This window comes from Micromys minutus (assembly GCF_963924665.1).
Source record: "Micromys minutus genome assembly, chromosome: 4".
In the NCBI taxonomy this organism is placed as follows: Eukaryota; Metazoa; Chordata; class Mammalia; order Rodentia; family Muridae; genus Micromys; species Micromys minutus.
In genome coordinates, this window is record NC_137973.1 from 67,328,303 (window position 1) to 67,346,517 (window position 18,215).

Here is an 18,215-nt window from a genome sequence, read left to right on the forward strand (position 1 = left end):
AATTTGTTTTTGTCCTGGAACATCTTGGTTTTTCCACCTATGGTGATAAATCATATGATATTAATAAAACAAACATTTGCATTACAGGAAACCATCAAGAAAAGTAAAAGACAGAATACACTGAAAGGAAGAAAATATTTTCAAATTGTGTCTAGAGAGTTTTGCTGGATATAGTAACCTGGGCTGGAACTTGTTTTCCCTTAGGCTCTGTATGATGTCAGTCCAGAATCATAGTCTTTCTTGAAAAGTCTGCTATAATTGGTCTGCCTTTATATGTTGCCTGTCTTTTTTCTCTTATTGCTTTTAGTATTCTTTCTTTGTTTTGAACATTTGTTGTTTTGACTATTATGTGTTGGGAAGAGTTTCTTTTCTAGTCCAGTCTGTAGTTCTGTAGGCTTCTTGTATGTTCGTGGTCATCTGTTTTTTTAGGTTAAGCACGTTTTCTTCTATAATTTTGTTGAAGATATTTACTCTGCCTTTCAGTTGATATTCTTCACCCTCTTCTACACCTATTATCCTTAGGTTTGGTCTTCTCATTGTGTCCTGGATTTCTTGGATATTTTGGCTTAGAATCTTTTTGATTTTTGCATTTTCTCTGAAAGTTGTGTCAGCGATTTCTATGTTATCTTCTGCTCCTAGATTCTCTTCTCCATCTCTTGTAGTCTGTTGGTGATGTCTTTCCTAGGTTTGCCAGTTTCAGGGTTGCCTTCTTAAGTTTGTTTTTCTTCATTGTTTCTATTTCTGTTTTCAGTTGTTTGTGTCTCACCTGGTTGTGCTTTCCTTTAGCTCATTAAGTGATTTTTGTGTTTCCTCTTTAAGGGCTTCAACTTGTTTTTGTGTATTCTCCTGGTTTTCCTGTACTTCTTTAAGTGTGTTATTTATGCGCTTCTCAAAGATCTCCATCATCATTGTGAAGTATGATTTTCGGTCTAAATCTTGTTTTTCTGGTGAGTTTAGATATCCATTATTTGCAGTGGTGGGAGAACTGGTTCTGATGTTGCCAGGTTGTCTTGGTTTCCTTTTCTTAGAGTCTTGCACTTGCCTCTTGCCATCTTATTATAGGTTATCTTGTTGTCTCTTACTAGAGCTTGGGTCTGTGGGCCCATAGTCTCCAGAGGAAGATTGTTTCTGGGTGTTCCTCTCTCAGGGTGGGTTGCGAATTCCAATGGCAGAGCCCAGTCCTGATGTACCTGGGCCGGGTCTGGCCTTGGGCCGGAAGTGTGCACCCCCAGGCAGTTCTGCTGTTTGAACCTCGAGAGTTCTGGGTAGCCTCTTCCGTGTTAGAAAGTGGGCAGAAGAAGTTGACTTGCCCTTTCACCTAGGATGGAAAGCGTTCCTGCAGCTCTTCTGAGCTCCCAGGAACCTGTGGGTGGGAGGGTCACCGGTCCTGATGAAACTGGGTCGGGTTTGGCCTTGGGCCGGAAGTCTCACATGCTTTTAATATATTGCCCATTCTTATGAAATTGGTGAGAAGTAATACATTTCTCCATGTCAAAAAGTTTTAAAACTTAGGCTCTTGGGGGTGGTGAGATGACTTAGCATGTGGAGGCATTTGCCACCAAACAGGATGACCTGAGATCATTCTTGAGACCCACATAGAAGAGAACTAATTCCCACAAGTGGTCCTTAACCTTCACATATAAATGAATAAATAAATGTAATAAAAATTAAACAGGTTCATAGCTTTGGTTAATAACTCTAAGCAGATATTTAAAATTCTGTGTGTGTGTGTGTGTGTGTGTGTGAGAGAGAGAGAGAGAGAGAGAGAGAGAGAGAGAGAGAGAGAAAGAGTGAGAGAGAAAAAGAGAGAGAGAGAGAGAGAGAGAGAGAGAGAGAGAGAGAGAGAGAGAGAGAGAGTGTGTGTGTCATAATACACATAAGAAATAACCCGTGGGAATCATTTCTTTCCTTGTTCTGTGTGATTTCCAGGAAGTAAGCTCAGGTCACTGGACTTGGCAGCTTGGTGCCCTTACTCATCGAACCATCTCATGGACTTTAAGTGAATATTTAGATTTTTATTAATGGTACCTGACTTGACCATAGTATACTTTTATTAAATATTTTAAACTCTGTTACTTAACCAAATTTGTTTTGTATGAATTTATAGACTTTCTCTTTTTCTTTCAAATTGTTTTTCTTTTAAATACTAGTGAGCACAGCATAGAATCAGACAAGAAGGATCATTTCCAATCATCTGTAACTGTTCAGGTAAAAACTTAAAATTACATTTTAATATAGGATGTGCAGTCCTGTGCTGAGTTCTTAGGAGATGGCTCTCGATGAGGGCATAAGGATCCGAGCTCTGATACCAGTTTTCATGTTGAAAACCAAGTGTGCTACCTGTACTTGTAACCCAGCACTGGGAAGCAGAGACATGCACAGCCTGGGCACCCGTTGGTCAGCTAACTAGCCTTGTAAAACAGGGAGCCTCCTGGTCACTGAGAAATGCTGCCAAGGAATTAAGGCACAGAGGCTCAGAAGCAACTGGACATCCTTCTCTGGCCTCTGGATGCATATGCATAGACACATGTGCCCATATACTCAAGTGCATGAAACACATACCCCACCTGCATGTGTGCACCGAAATAATAATAATAATAATAACAACAACAACAGCAACAGTCCAAGTTTGCCATGACAACAAAGATTCACACTTGTAATCCTAGGAGTTGGGAGGCTGAGGCAAGAGGGTCCTGAGTTACTGAAATCCTGGGCTACAAAGCTAGACACTGTTTTAAATAATTTTTTGTTTATTATATAGATTGCTGTTAAATATTGATGTCTGGTAAAAGTAAAGAATTATACATTTGAAATAGCTACTAAACTTTAATGGGTTCTAGAAAATGAGCAAAAAGCATAAGATAGATGGGAGCGAGTTATTGCACACTGGTTTTGTCCCAGATAGAGTAGGTTTTAGGAATTAGGCAAATATGGCTTATTTACTTCTATGTGGTAAAAAGTTTCAGCAATTTAAGTCAATAGTGGTTATATATTTTGAAGAATAAAGTAAGCTGTTAAGCCTTTTGTTAGTCTAGTTTTACTAGATAATTGCTTATCATTAGAATTATAAGTTGATATTTCTTTTTGTAGAGACTTTACAACTCTTGCCAGGAAGCCCAGTGTAACCCTACTTTTAGTTACTTTATCTGTGATGAATTATTCCTAATCTGTGTCAGTTTATTATAAATTCTGAAATTACAAAGATCCTCCAGTTTTACTGTAAGACTTTCTACAACCCTAATAAAAGTCATCTGCTGTGCTTTTAGCATCTGTGCAGTTGCAGAGAGCCCAGAAATCACCTCTACCCCAGAACAGCAACAGGCTGGCCATTAGGTCTGAGAACTTTATTTCATAGAGCTGCAGAATATTAGCAGTCAGTACAGTAATGTCTGCATCTCCTTAGCCATTCAACTTAACCCTGCAAAGCCTTGGTTGTGCAGTCTAACCTCCCCTACATTCCCTGCAGAAAGATAATGTTCTCTTTTACAGTACACTCAAAATGTTAGCACCCACCCATCCATCCATCGAACCATCCCTCACCATCTATTTCTCCATCCCTCTGTCTGTCTGTCTCCTATCCATCCATCCATCCATCCATCCATCCATCCATCCATCCATCCATCCATCACTACTCTAAGTTAAATCTGCTCTGGGTTTGTTGTTCTAATTGTTTACATTGGGATAAGCTTCCCAGCATTCTCACAAACCACAGATATTTCACCAATCAGCAGTTTTATAGAATTCAAAGATTAGGAGAGCTGACATAAACCATAAATTATCAAAATATGTTGCATATAGGTATTAGTAGAGGCAAGCTTGAATTTCTGGGGATGTGTCCTCTGATTTTCTCATTTTCCATTCAGTTACATCATTTTCATATTCAAATTCTCAATTTAGTTATATTTTCATTCCAGGAAAGTTTTAGTGTTTAATCTGAGGGAGATAAAGGATGGGCAGTTTTAGTTGTTAAGCCTGTGGGAGAGGCTCACTTGTTCAATTTAGAAATGGTAGTGGTGACAGTGGAGACTCGTATTAACATTAGGCTACTTCTGCTGTGACATCTATTTCTGAAGCGCGTGTTGTGTGTTCTCCATGTTGACAGTAGTAATAGGAATTAAGTTATGAAATGTAGTAATTGTTTACATTCATAAACTTATATGGATAATTTAGTTCTTAAAAGAGTTTTTTGTTTTACTTTAGATGTCCAAAAATCCTGATAGTTTTCACGAAGAAATTACAGAACCAGAGCCTAAGGAACCAGTAAGGAAGGAATTACAAACGAAGGAAACATGGAAGACTGAAATAGAAAGGAAGGAACCAGAAGAGAACAGAAGTACAAGTAGTTACTGTCCTCCAAGAGGAACCATAAATAAAACAATTACAGACGGTATGTCAACTAAGAAATATACATGGGGAGAAAATGAGGAATCCATATGTCTAATAAAATGTCCATCTAAGGTGTAAGATGTGCACCTTAGATGGGAAGCTCAGTTCTGAGCAATATGTAGACAGAACAAGTATTTCTTCACTCTTTCAAAGCCAAGGTAATACTTGATTTTTGCTTTATTCTTTTTCATGTATTTTCCTGTTGAATTTGAGGGTTACAAGCCATGTTAGTTGAAGGCTCTTGTTTACAACTTTCCTTTTTGGTCTTTGTTAGCTTGAAGTCATAATATTCCTGACAAAACTAAGGTTCTTGACATTGGGCTTCAAATTTAAAATAGCTGTGGCCTATATTGCATCTTATTGTTGCCAAATATTCATGAACAGTCTTTTATTTCTTTATAAATATTCTACATGATTAAACTCAGCAATTTTGACTACTGGGTGCATATAACCCATACAGAACAAAAATTAGACTAAATAGAGTGAAATAATTGAAGTTTGATTTTTCATGTATTCTTAATTGTTCTTTGCTAACCTTAAACTTTTAAAAGAAAATTTTTATTCATTGATTTTTCTTTCATTAGTGATATTTGTGGCTTAATATCAGTGTTTTAAGGGCCATGAATTAACCTTTCCTTTGACCTTGAAAAGTCCTCACATGACTACATTACTAGATTCCCATTGTCATTATATTTTATGTACATAGCTCTTCAGATATGCTTGTTCCTCTCAGCCTGTTTGTTCAGCAGGCACTTTGTAGAGTGAGGTTGTTATGAGAGAGGAAGAGGGGATGTACTGCTCACCCTGTGCATGTTAGATTACGGACTGGTGGCAGTGATTACCTTCTGAAGGCTGGATTGCAGGACTTCTCTAGTCAAAGTAATCAGAGTTCAACATCAGCCCTGAAATGTCAAACTTACATCAATAACTTATTTCCCCATTTTACCCCTATTTTCAGTTACTTGGTTTTAGGGACATTTATAGAAAAAAAGATTTCATAGCTTCCATGTTTCTGTTTTGGGGATACACATCTTTGTACTATCTTTTTGCTTTTCTTTTATTGTTAATTAATTTATTTATCCACTTTACATTCTGATCACAGCCCCCACCGACCCATCCCTCATCAGACAGTCTGTTTCCATATTTCCACTTCCCCGCTCCTCTGAGAAGGTGGGGGGCCTCCCTGGGTACTCACCCACCTTGGCACACCAAGCCACTGCAGGACAAAGCACATCAGATCACACTGAAGCCAGACAAGGCAGCCAGGTTAGAACAGGATCCACAGGCAGGAAACAGAGTCAAGGACAGTTCCTCCTTCAGTTTTTGGGGGACCTGCATGAAGACCAAGCTGTGTATCTGCTGTATATGTGTGTCTGTGGGGGGGGGGCTAGGTTCAGCTCATAGATGCTCTTTGGTTGGTGACTCAGTCTCTGGGAGCCCCAAAGGCTCCAGGTTATTTGACTCTGTTGGTCTTCTTATGGAGTTTCTATTCCCCTCTGGATTCCTCAATCCTTCCTCCCATTCTACCACAAGACCTCCTGAACTCTGTCTAATGTTTGGCTGTGGGCCTCTGCATCTGTTTCTGTCAGCTGCTGGTTATAGCCTCTCAGAGGACAGTTATGCTTGGCTCCTGTCTGTAGGTATAACAGTAGCATTAATAGTGTCAAGGGTTAATGCTTGCCCGTGGGATGACTTTCAAGTTGGGGCAGCCATTCATTGGTTGGCCATTTTCTCAGTGTCTGCTCTGTCTTCGTTCCTGCACTTGTATGTAAGTGTGTTCGTACCCTTATCCCTCCACCTGGTGTCCTTCCTGGCTACAGGAGGTGGCCACTTCAGGCTCCATATCCCTCGATGCTAGGAGTCTCATCTAGTCACCTTAATAGACTCCCTGGGGTCTCTCTCATCCCAGGTTTTTGGCACATCCTAGAGATATCCCCATCCCCCACCAGCCACTGATTTCTATTCACTCTCCTTGCACTTTCTCCCTGGCTGTCCCTATGTATGGCCCCCACTTCCTCTTCCCATCCCATCTCCTACCCAGTTCCCTCCCTCCATCCAACTCTGATGACTATTTTCTTTCCCTTCTGAGTGAAATTCAAGCATCCTTCCTTGCCCTCCCCCACCTTTGTTTTTTAGCTCCTTTGAGTCTGTACATTGTATTGTGGGTATCCTGTACTTTATGGCTGATAGCCAGTTATAAGATGCATGTCCTTTTTGGTCTGGGCTAACTCACTCAGGATGATATTTTCTAGTTCTCTTTTGCCTGTAAATAGATATCCTTCTTTTTAATAGCTGAGTAGTATTCCACTGTGTAAATGGACCATAGTTTCTTTATTTATTCTTCAGTTGAGGGACATCTGGTTTGCTTCCAGTTTTTGGCTATTACAAATAAAGCTGCTATGAATATACTGATCAAGTGCCCTTGTAAGCTGGTGGAGCATCTTTTGGATATATGCCCAGGAGTTGTACAGCAGGGTCTTGAGGTAGAACTAGTCCTGATTTTCTGAAAAGCTGCCAAAATGATAAGTTTGCAAAATACAAGTTTGCACTCCCACCAGCGGTGGAGGCAGAGGGATCATATACACACTGACAAAATTAGAAATGAAAGGGGGGCATAACAACAGACACCGAAGGAGGCCAAAGGAGCATCAGGTCTGACTTTAAAGGCCTGTACTCCACAAAATTGGGAAACCTACATGCAGTGGATTATTTTCTGGATAGATTTTACTTACCAAAGTTAAATCACAATCAACCAAGCAATCTAAATAGTCCTATCACCCTAAAGTAAATAGAAGCAGTCACTAAAAGTCTCCCACCCCAAAACATCCCAGGGCCAGATGGCTCTAGCCTAGAATTCTAACAGACTTTCAAAAAGAGCTAATGCCAACTCTCTTCAAACTGTACCACAGAATGAAATCAGAAGGACACTGCCAGACATGTTCTGTGAAGCCACAGCCACCCTGATACCTAAACCACACAAAGACTCAAGAAAGAAAATTTCAGACCAATTTCCCTTATGAACATTAATGCAAGAATACTTAATAAAATAATTCAAGAATTTATCAAAAATCATTCACGATGATCAAGTAGGCTTCATCCCAGGGTGTTACAATGTATGGAAATCCATCAACATAATCTACCATGTAAACAAATTGAAAGAAAAAACCCACATGATTATTTCATTTGAAGCCAAAAAGGACAGAAAGTACGTAATCACTTCAGTTGATGCTGAAATGACATTTGAAAAACAAACAAACATACAAGACCTCAGACAAACTTAGAAGTCCACACAAATGGGTCCACAACAGACCAGCACAGTGTCCTCACTAAAGAACAATATGTTACTTCAGTGGCTGTCCTTTGAAAAAGGCAGTATCCAGTATCTGGTATAAAAGGAAGGAAGGATGCTGGAAAGTTTAGAGATGTCGTGCTAAAGAGCATCCCTGAGGTTTTTGACTTGGAGAGATGGGTATGAACAGTAAGGTAGTTGAAGAAGCTTTTAAAGTTTTTAATGCATTCAAAGCCTTACCACTGCTAAAAACAAAAAACCAAAACCTCTCCAAGCAAATGCAGTAAAAAGGAACAGAATAGTTCTGTAATGACAGTGAAGTCAAGGTAAACTAGGTTTCCTGAAATAAAACAGAAAGCTACTGCTAAAAACATAAAAGAAGAAAACAAACAACAACAGAACCCTGTTTAAAAAAATAGAGAAATCAAAAACCAGCACACCAGAGAGAGTCCAAGCAGTACAAAAGAAGTCTGCATCTAAAGATGGTTTGCATGATGAACCTCTAACTCGTGTCAAAGAAACGGTCTACAGATGAAAACTTAAAGCAAATAGCACACACACAAAAAATTACCAGCAGACACTAACTTTAAAGAAGCAGATAGATATATGAAAATTATCCTGCTTAGGATGTAACAGAGAGTTCATTAAAATAGCTGTAAAGCCTAGGCAGTGGCAGTGCACACCTTTAATCCACATGCACAGGAGTCGGAGGCAGGTGGATCTCTAAGTTTAAAGCCAGCCCAGTCTACAGAGTGAGCCCCGAAGTTCCAGGATGTCAGAGCCACACAGGAAAAACTTTGTCTGGAGGAAAATAAAACAAAACCGAAAAGCCGGCTGGGAAGAGCTGATTGATCCCTTGTGGAGGACAGATGGCTTGCTCTCATATTTGAAGGTCTGAATTATACCAGCAAGAGAATGCATTTTCTATGTCTTCTGTGTTCAGAGAACTCACTGCAGACCTTTGGGTGCTACACACATCAGAGCCTGCTGTTTTAAACTGGATTTCTGTGCAGCTTTGAGCTTAACTATTGCATGGTAGTAAGTGTTCCTTGCTTCTTATGGTTACATATTTTGGATGCTTTATATGTCAGAGATTCCTGAACTGTAGTGAATTTTAGTGCATTTGGTGTTTGCTGACTTAAGACATACTTCTAATCAAGTAAAGCAAACACGATCATAACAAGCCTTTATACATGCACAGTATAATTGAGTATTCTATGAAGTATTTGAAATATATCTCTTCTGTCATTGTGAAAACTTAGTGGGGGTTTGTTCATATTCAGATGGCTGAATTAGAACTTTTTCTGCATGCGTACATTTGTCAAATTATTGGCACGACAAGGGACAACTATCATTTTTGTACTTTTAAAATTCTCTGTATATAATTTATTGTTGTATGCAGATCATTTTTAAACTCATAGGTAGTTGTGTGTGCACTTATAAACCAAAGAAAGCCAGTGTTCAGCCAGGTGGAATGACAGAGCAGTCAGAGTTCAGTGACAGGAACATTAAAGGACTGTCCAGTTCTGCTTCGTCCTGAAAGTGTCATAGATTTGTAGTTGTGGTGTTAGAAATGTCATAGAAATTTCATATAAGCATAAACCAAAATCACCACACAGAGCTTCGAGAACTGGGAAAAGGTGAAGTATAGCACATTTGGCCTATATGTAAGTGAGCTGGTAACTTCTTTTGACCATATAAAATATTGCTTACAGGAAACCTGGCTACATTTATAATCATGAGTAAAAGTATCAGATGCAATGGCCAAAGATAGTGCGTAGGTGATATAGGTGTCCCTGACAACGTAGTTCTCAACAAGCAAATGTTAAAATTCTTTAAAGTTCAAAGTAAATATTTTCAGAATCAATCAAGATTTTAGGTGATAAACATGGACCACCCCTAAATTTTAGCTAAATTTTGTCTCTTGGCTGTCTTGATAAATGTCCTTTTTCTGATTTATAAGAATTTGCTGCTTGTCAAAATGACATTTGAGTACCAGCTGAGCATGGAACTTTTACATCGTAGAGCAGACATATTAAAATAATGCTGAGTGACATGCATTTTCACATGTCTGACACACATAGTAGGCTTAAGAGTGAATGGAATGAGCAACTAAGTAGGGGCAAAAAAAAACGGCCTTTCTGTTAAGTGGTTTGTCAAAAAGAACAAATTGATGTGAAGGACAGAATGAAGGCCTACAGCAGCAGGACAACTGTTTAACTGTAGACAACTTAGGGCAGTACAGACTTTTCATCTGGTTGATTTCAGTGAATTTTTTATTTGTAAGCCCTTCAAAATAAAGGTTTTTAAAGATCATAATATCAGTTTCACAAGTATAGAAATATTGAAAGTTTGAAGTTCAAAATTAATATTCCAGATACTTTCATTACTGATTCTATATGCAAGGATCTTACAGACACATGCTTTAACGTAACAGCAAATAAAATACTGAAATCAAGTCTAATTGTTAATTGTAGACAAGTTAAAGACTAGCCAGGCTCAGGCATGAAGTAATGGCCCACAGTTTTGTTAAACTTAACTTCTAGAACCAACCAGCAAGAGAGAGAACAACCATTATGAAATACAGCACTGTCTTTTGCTCTCACGAAAATGGGTGTCAGCTAGGGATAAAGAGAGCCCCTGTCCTGAGATAGTAAATATACTAAAGCCTAACCATAGCTTACTGTAGCTTAACCAACCCAAGGGAAGAGAATTCAGTTCCATCCACCTTCATTCATCTGTCTAGAAAGAAAATACATAGCTCTAGCGCCTTTGGCCAGCCTGAAGCAACTAAGGATCTTGGAAAAAAACCATCATTTGGGGCACTGTTGTATTCAGAGTGTACATAGGCACAGGCTCACTAACAGGCTGAGCTTCAGGGACGGCAGTGCTCCACCTCCACTCTGGACTGTGGTAGTTAAGTTAGTAAAGGCTTATTTATGACAGGTCTTCTACACTGGTGCATGCTCACCTTTCTGTTAACCTGTCTATTTTTTTAACAACAGAGTTTTTGAAGGATGAGAAACCATTAGACTAGGGATGTTAGAATTATGGGACTGTGGGCTTAAGCCAAGTCTGGCTAATATGCTAGAATACATGTAAAAATTTTTGAGTGTTGTAAGCCAAGAGATAAAAATGATAGGGAAGAAAGAGCACAGATGAGAACACGAAGAGAAATGAGTCCTCACCTTGGATTGGGTAGACTGAGCATCAGTGAAAGCCTAAACATGAAAACATGTGATAAGAAATTTCTAGAACTAAAGAGCAAAGACAAAAAAGCTGAAAATGGGCAGATGTTTAAGAACTAAAGGAAAACCATAAAAATTATATATAAGTTGGGAATGTTGAGAGAAAGAATGCTGGAAAGGAACTGAAGACATTCTTGAAAAGTAACGACTGAGATTTTTTTTCTCAAATGTTGATAACCAGATCATAGGAAAAATACATTAAAGAGAACATGGGAATGCACCTTTAATACCGGCACTTGAGATGCAGGGGCAGGTGAATTGTGATGTAGAGGGCAGTCAGAGCTGTCAATAACTAATAATAAGTCAATAACTAGAGAGCATGGGTAGACCTATCTACACATAGCAATATAATCATTAAAACTTCAGAAGTCAGAGAAAAGACGCAGAATGAGACAAAGAAGCCTTGCCTATCTGGGAGCACAAATAAAAAGTGTGTCCTCCCTCCCCAGAAATGATGTTAGAAGAGTGGAGAGAAAGGCTTAAAATAATTACCAATCCAGAGTTCCATGTCTTGTGAACTTATCCTTCAGAAACTAAGGGTAAATAAATCATTTTTTGAATTAAAAAAATATGTGAAGACACACTGTTGTCAGGTGATTTCCCTTGCAACAACTGTCAGGAGATTTTAAATAGAAGTCAATTTTATATGGGCCAGCAACTCCGACCCACAGAAAGGAGAAACAGATTGAAGGTTAAAAATGCCTTATATTTTCCTTATCCAATGAGTTTATTTAAAATCACAGTATGTTCAATAATTACAGCTTCTGCGTGCGGGGGATGAATAACAATTGTATGAGAAAAACCCACAAGTCCTTGATTCCAGTGACGTGCTGACTCTTGGCTTTCTGTCAGTGCTGAACTCTATACAAGTGTGTTACCTCGTGACACTGGAGCCACTGCAGCATTGCAGCTCCTTTGTGGTGATGCAGTGTGTGTAGAGATACTCCGCTGCCCGTCATTATAGATATGTGTTACATAAGTCAGTGCAGAAGGGTCGGTGCGATGTCCTGGGGTAAGAGTCCACCACCACAGGGAAGCATGGCAGCCAGAAATAAACACACATAGCTGTGACCATTCAGTGTTCTACAGAGTCCCATGAATACAGAGAAAAGAGCTTTCTCACGATGGTGCTAAGAAAACTATATACCTACACATAGAAGAATGGAACTAGGTTTGTATCTCTCACTCTGTGTAAAAAATAATTTGAAATTGTATCTAAGAGATGGAAACTTTGAAAGTGCTAAACATGGTAAAAGGAACATTTTAAGATATAGTCATGTGCAAGAACTCTGTGAAAAGGGTACCAACACTTCCAGAGATACAGCCAGAATTAAGCAGTAGAACTGCGTGAAGTCTAAAGCTGTCTACAGTAGGGGAAAGCAGACAGTGGATGGAGCGAAGAGACTTGCAGGATGAGAAGACATCTGCCAGCTACACAGTTGAAGGGATTATATCCAAAATACATAAAGTTTAAAAATTAAATGGCAAATCAAATAATCTAGTCAACAAATGAACAGATGAGTTGAACACATAGATCTCAAAAAAGAACTATAAATAGCCAATAAATAGATGAAAAATATTCAATATTTTAACTATCTAGAAAATATGAAACCATATTGAAAGAATAAAATGATATATTCTTATATAACAATGAAGTTGAAATCATAATAAAAGCAGCTGGAAATTCATAAAATAACTAATAATGAAGCAACACAAATCAGAATAACACTGTATGAGAGAGGAACTCTCAAAAAAATTAAAAATACTCTGGACTAAATAAAAATGAAAATGCAGCTTATCAAAATTTATGGAATGTGATAAAGTAGTGCATAAAGTATGAGCCTTCATGAAACATTAAAATATGTAAAATTAATTAAAAAAACTACCATCTAAGTGAGCAGAAAAAGGCAGCAAATGGCATGTAAAGAAAGCAGAAGAAAAATAAGAAACTTTAGAGCCAGCCCTGGCCTGTGGTGCCGTGCAGTTTCTACTTTCATGTCATATGCACATACATGATTGTGTTTGTCTGTGTAAAATTCATAATCCACAAGTGAGAGAAAAGTGGCATTTGTTTTTGTGAGATTCAGTTGGTTGTCTTGAGTTACATCCATCTTTCTGCAAACGGCAACTTTGTCCTTCACATACTCCATTTTGTTACCCGTTCCTCTGCTGTTGGACCCCGAGGTTGGTTCCTTAACTCAGCTGTGAACAGTGCAGCGGTAAATGTGAATATGCAGGTCTCGGTGATATGTCGGCCTGTGGTCCTTTGGGTAACTACCCAAGTGGTATAGCTGGGTTTTAGTTTAAGGATGCCCCATGCTGATTTCCACAGTGGCTGGACACATTACTTTCCTGCCAAAAGAGTAGGCGTTGCCTTCAGTCTGCGTCCACACTAGCATTTGTTGTTTCCTTAGTGAGCATCATTCTGACTAGGGTAAGACAGAATTTCAATGTAGTCTTCATTCCTGTCTCTGATCTTTAGGGAGCTTTTGAGAACTTTTAACTCATTTCGGTAACTAATTTTTTTATTGAGTTGTTTGATGTCTTCTTGAGTTAGATATGTTAGTGGGTTTTTTGTTGTTGTTGTTTTTGTTGTTTTGTTTTGCAGCAGTTGTGAATAGAACTATTTTTCACGATTTGGTTTCAGCATGTTTTCTATTGTCATATAGGAAGGCTACTGGTTTTTGTGTGCTCATCCGTGCTATTTAACGTTGTTTTAGTTAAGTTGTGTGTGTCCCTCCTGCCATGAGGCCCTGGCTTGCTTAATTTTCTTCATATTTTTCTCCTCCTCTCCTTCACCTTCAAGGACCTTAATCAGACCTTGCTCATTTATTTTGAATATTCTACAGATGAGGTTGAGCAAAAATAGTTTAATTTTTAAAAAGTGGGGTTTTTTGCTCAGTAAATATGAAAGTAATACAATTTTGTGAAATACATTTTGTAGTCTTGCTAGAAGGAATATATTGGGAGCTAGAAGAATTATATATGGCAAGAGCCGCAGATTCTTTTTTTTTTAAGATTCATTTATTTATTATATATATGAGTGAGTACACTGTATAGCTGTCTTCACACATACCAGAAGAAGTCATCAGATCTCATTACAGACGGTTGTGAGCCACCATGTGGTTGGTAAGATTTGAACTCAGGACCTCTGGAAGAACAGTTGGTGCTCTTAGCCACCGAGCCTTCTCTCCAGCCCGAGCCGGGGATTCCTGAGACCTCTCTGTCAGGCTGCCTCTTACTGAACTGTGAGATCCTTCTGTCCCTCGGCTTCCGGCATCTAACCTCTTTACTTGTGTGTGCTGCCACTGTTCGGTCTATTTGCTTGTGGGTTTCCTGTGTGCCTTTTACATAACTCAGTTGATTGACACCTGGAGGAACATTCTGTTCAGGTGAGGGGACAATTTGAGAGAAGTCAGACAAGAAAGGGACAGAAAATTCTAAGCTATTACAAGAAACCTTTGGTGCCTTACAGTGTTCGAGGATACCATTGAGTGTAGAGCTCTTACCCACCATGTATGAGGCCATAGGTTGAATTTCCAGCACTATGAAAAAAACATTCACATAGAATTTAAAATGTTTTATTTTCATGTCTCTCTTTGTGCATGTGCATGCGTGTGCATTCATGTATGTGTGTACATGTGTAATGAGAGGACACATGTGCCATGGAACATGTGCTGAGTTCAGCGAATGAACAGTCTTGTGGAGGGTTTCGGTTTTCTCCTTCCATATTTACATGCGTTTCAGAGATTAGCATAAACCATCAGGCTTTATGCCAAGCACTTTTACCTGGCTCCTTAAAATGCTTTCATAAAATTGTTTAAGACTTGTCCTCTAAACTGATAGGGTCTCTGAAATGTATCTTAACAACTGTCCTTCAACTATACCAGTATGAGATTAGTCAACATTGTAGCTATATACGTTTGCATATCATAGAGTTGATATAATTCATTTTTGTTACATGTACTTGTATCTACATAGATGTTATTTTTTTATATTTCAGGAGTTACACTCATTGTATTATGGACTCTACTCTGGGCCCTTATAGGTCAAGAAGTTCTCCCTGGTGGAAATTTGTTTGGACTTATAGTTATTTTTTACAGTGCTTTTCTTGGGGGGAAAGTTTTAGAAGTCATTAGAATACCTGTAGTGCCTCCCCTCCCACCTCTTCTCGGTAAGTGTACAGTCATCTGTATTCTTTGCTGACAGTTTGTAAATCTCAAACCGTTTCTATTTGGACTAGATATTTTATTTAATAAGGTGTATCTAACTTCTAATTATATTCATTTACTGTGTATTATATAGTTTTTCATATCTATTTATGCTCTACACAGATTTTTACAATCTATTTTAAAAAGTAATTTGAAAATACCAAATATATTATTGATGTTACTTTATTATTTAATGTGTTGTAAGCTTAGTTTAAAATACATTCTAGAAGAGAGAAAATTTAGAAAAGGCTGAAGTTTTGTACATGTCATGGAATTTAACTATTGCACACATGATGAGTGGGTAGCAATTCCTGGTGAGTAGTGTGTAAGCTACATGAGAATCTGTGTTGTGTGTGCCAGTCTGCCACTCCTGTATTAAGTATCGCTTCATTGTGGTTCTATGATCTGCAGGTGGACAGGAAAGTTAGTGGTAGAATTATTCTGAAGTCTCATATCTTTTATGTAACCAATATGTCTAAAGAGGCAAAGCACGGTGTGTAGAGATTGTCTCAGTACCTCTTACCATGTTCACAATACCCTCACATCTAAATCTCTAAATATTTACTGACTCTTTATCTCGTCTCCACAACTTCTATCTCCAACTTTTCCATGAACGAGACATAGCCTTCTTACTGTCACTGTGGCCTGTTTTATCACCATCTAATTCACCAAGACCAACACATAAAGAATACAAGACTCATATCAATTCCTTTATAAACTCTTCCCATAGCCCCTGACTCTGCCAAAGAGGAGGAGCCTTCTGCCAGCTGGCCTCTGCCTCTCATTGTCTTCACTCTCATCCTTGCTGTCTGTGTCCTGGAATTATTGCCTTGTTAACTATATCACACCTGCACCACACCTGCACCACACCTGTACCACACCTGCACCACACCTGCACCACACCTGCATGTGTCTGTGCTCCAAATCCTTTTACCCATGAATCTATCCTCACAATTCTCTCTTGGAAAAATAAGCTTAATCAGATATACTCTGTTTTCTACTTTCTTTGCCCTTTTTTCCCTCCTGCCTTAGGGATGTTACTGGCTGGTTTCACCATCAGGAATGTTCCAATTATTTATGAATTTGTCCATATTCCTACCACATGGTCTTCAGCTTTAAGAAACACTGCCCTTACTATTATCCTAATACGAGCTGGGCTTGGACTGGACCCACAGGTAAGTTTTCTATTCAATTTTGAGTAAAAATTCTTTTACATATTAGAAAATAGCAAAAATAAAAAGAAGAAAGATTTTTGTTATAGCTGTTCTAAGTAGAGTCTACATGTAAAACTAAGATAAAGATCAAAGACTTGACCAAAATGTTGTTTTCATAATTTTTATTTCTAGCCATCAGTATTTATATGAAGATAAATCACTGTGAAATAAGATCTCTATTAGTGATCATCTTTAGTAATTTGCATAGAAATAGATGTACCTTAGGCAGGACCACTGGAAATTGACCAAGAGGCTTTCCCATAGGCACTGTTTACATCCACTTAACAAAGGATAGGGTAGTCCTATCAGAGCTTTCCTTTCTCTCTGTTCTCAAAGAGAGAGAAACATTTTAATAATTTGTTTTATAACTGTGTATAAATATGTTAATAATTAACTATATTATTTTAAAAGCTCACTTAAAATATTTCTTAGTTAAAATATTTCTGGAGATCAGAAATCTGTTTGATTTATTGAAAAGTGACTTGTCATGAACATAATAGCTACAGAAATAAATGTGAGAAGTGTATATAGATAGATAGATAGATAGATATAGATAATTTAGTGAAATGATGCCAAAAGGGTAAATAATTATCACTGGTGATAATTGAGCCATTAAGAAAATAAAAGGGTTTTCCTTTTTAAATATATTGATTTTTAAAAAAAACTTTGACATGGTAATCTTTTTTATTATTACTATTAAATAGTTCACCACTAATTAACTGGTGGGGAAATCCAATGGGATATTGTCACTGAAATGTGCAATGGGGAAGTTAAAGAAGGTAGAAACAGTCACTGAGAAGTAAATCTTTGCAAGTGGCTATAAATGCACTTTATCAAGAGTGAATTGCTATCTCTCAAGAAATGCTGTGTTATGATATTTGCCTAAATAATTGTCTTGTTGGCCTTTGGAGTTGATCTAAATGCAACCTTTTCTATTTCAGGCTTTGAAGCATCTGAAGGGAGTTTGCTTGAGATTGTCATTTGGCCCATGTCTCCTAGAGGCGTGTTCAGCTGCTCTTTTCTCCCACTTCATTATGAACTTTCCTTGGCAATGGGGGTTCCTATTAGGGTAATATTTTTTCCTTCCCTCATAATATGGAATTACACAATTTAATGTATTTAGTTAAAACTATAGATACTTTGAATATTGTATTGCCAAGTTCTTCATTAAAATCATTTTATTAGGGGTGAGCAAGAATCCTCAAAACTCAACTGAGGAAAGACAGAGTCATGTTCCACATGTACCAACCACTGCTGGGCATGACTCAGTCTCCCGCAGTCCCACACTAGGGAGCTGACGTGCAGCCTATTTAGTTCAGGGCTGCTCAGACTTAGCAAGGTCCTGTCTCTGAAAAAAACATTGTTAGTTCTTCAGTGTATAGTGTCAAAGAGCACAGTACAATGTATAGTCCCTCATCTTATCCCTGCTCCTGTCATATGTCTGTATTTTAGTATGTCAAATGATCTCTTTTTCATACACTATTGTATTGTGTGTGTATATATATGTGTGTATACACATATACATGTATGTTATATACATGGGAGATTTTATTAATGGGCATTTAAATAAAAATGCTTCTATTTTCAGAGCATTAAAAATGCAAAACAACCTTTTCTGTCAGTGCAATGCCCCATCAATCTTCTCTTTGGTCCCTCGTGTTAAAATTCCTCAAGTTAGAAGCACTGTCCATAGCTCGCAACTTTTTAAAAAGATTTTATTTATTATATATATATGAGTTCACTATAGCTGTCTTCAGACACACAGAAGAGGGTGTCGGATTCCATTACGGATGGTTGTGACATTACATGTGGTTGCTGGGAATTGAACTCAGGACCTCTGGAAGAGCAGTCAGTGCTCTAACCACTG

At 38.1% G+C, this 18,215-nt stretch overlaps 1 protein-coding gene across 1 annotated transcript in view; it reads left to right on the plus strand.

Moving 5' to 3' along the window:
- Positions 1-18,215, plus strand: part of SLC9B1 (solute carrier family 9 member B1) — a gene marked incomplete at both ends in the record, with an annotated part of 42,526 nt that overhangs the window by 4,838 nt on the left and 19,473 nt on the right. The window contains 5 exons of the mRNA XM_080916040.1: positions 2,151-2,208; positions 4,201-4,387; positions 14,927-15,097; positions 16,167-16,309; positions 17,290-17,417. Of these exons, the coding sequence (XP_080772166.1) occupies positions 2,151-2,208; positions 4,201-4,387; positions 14,927-15,097; positions 16,167-16,309; positions 17,290-17,417 (687 nt within the window). The remainder of the gene's footprint in view (positions 1-2,150; positions 2,209-4,200; positions 4,388-14,926; positions 15,098-16,166; positions 16,310-17,289; positions 17,418-18,215) is intronic.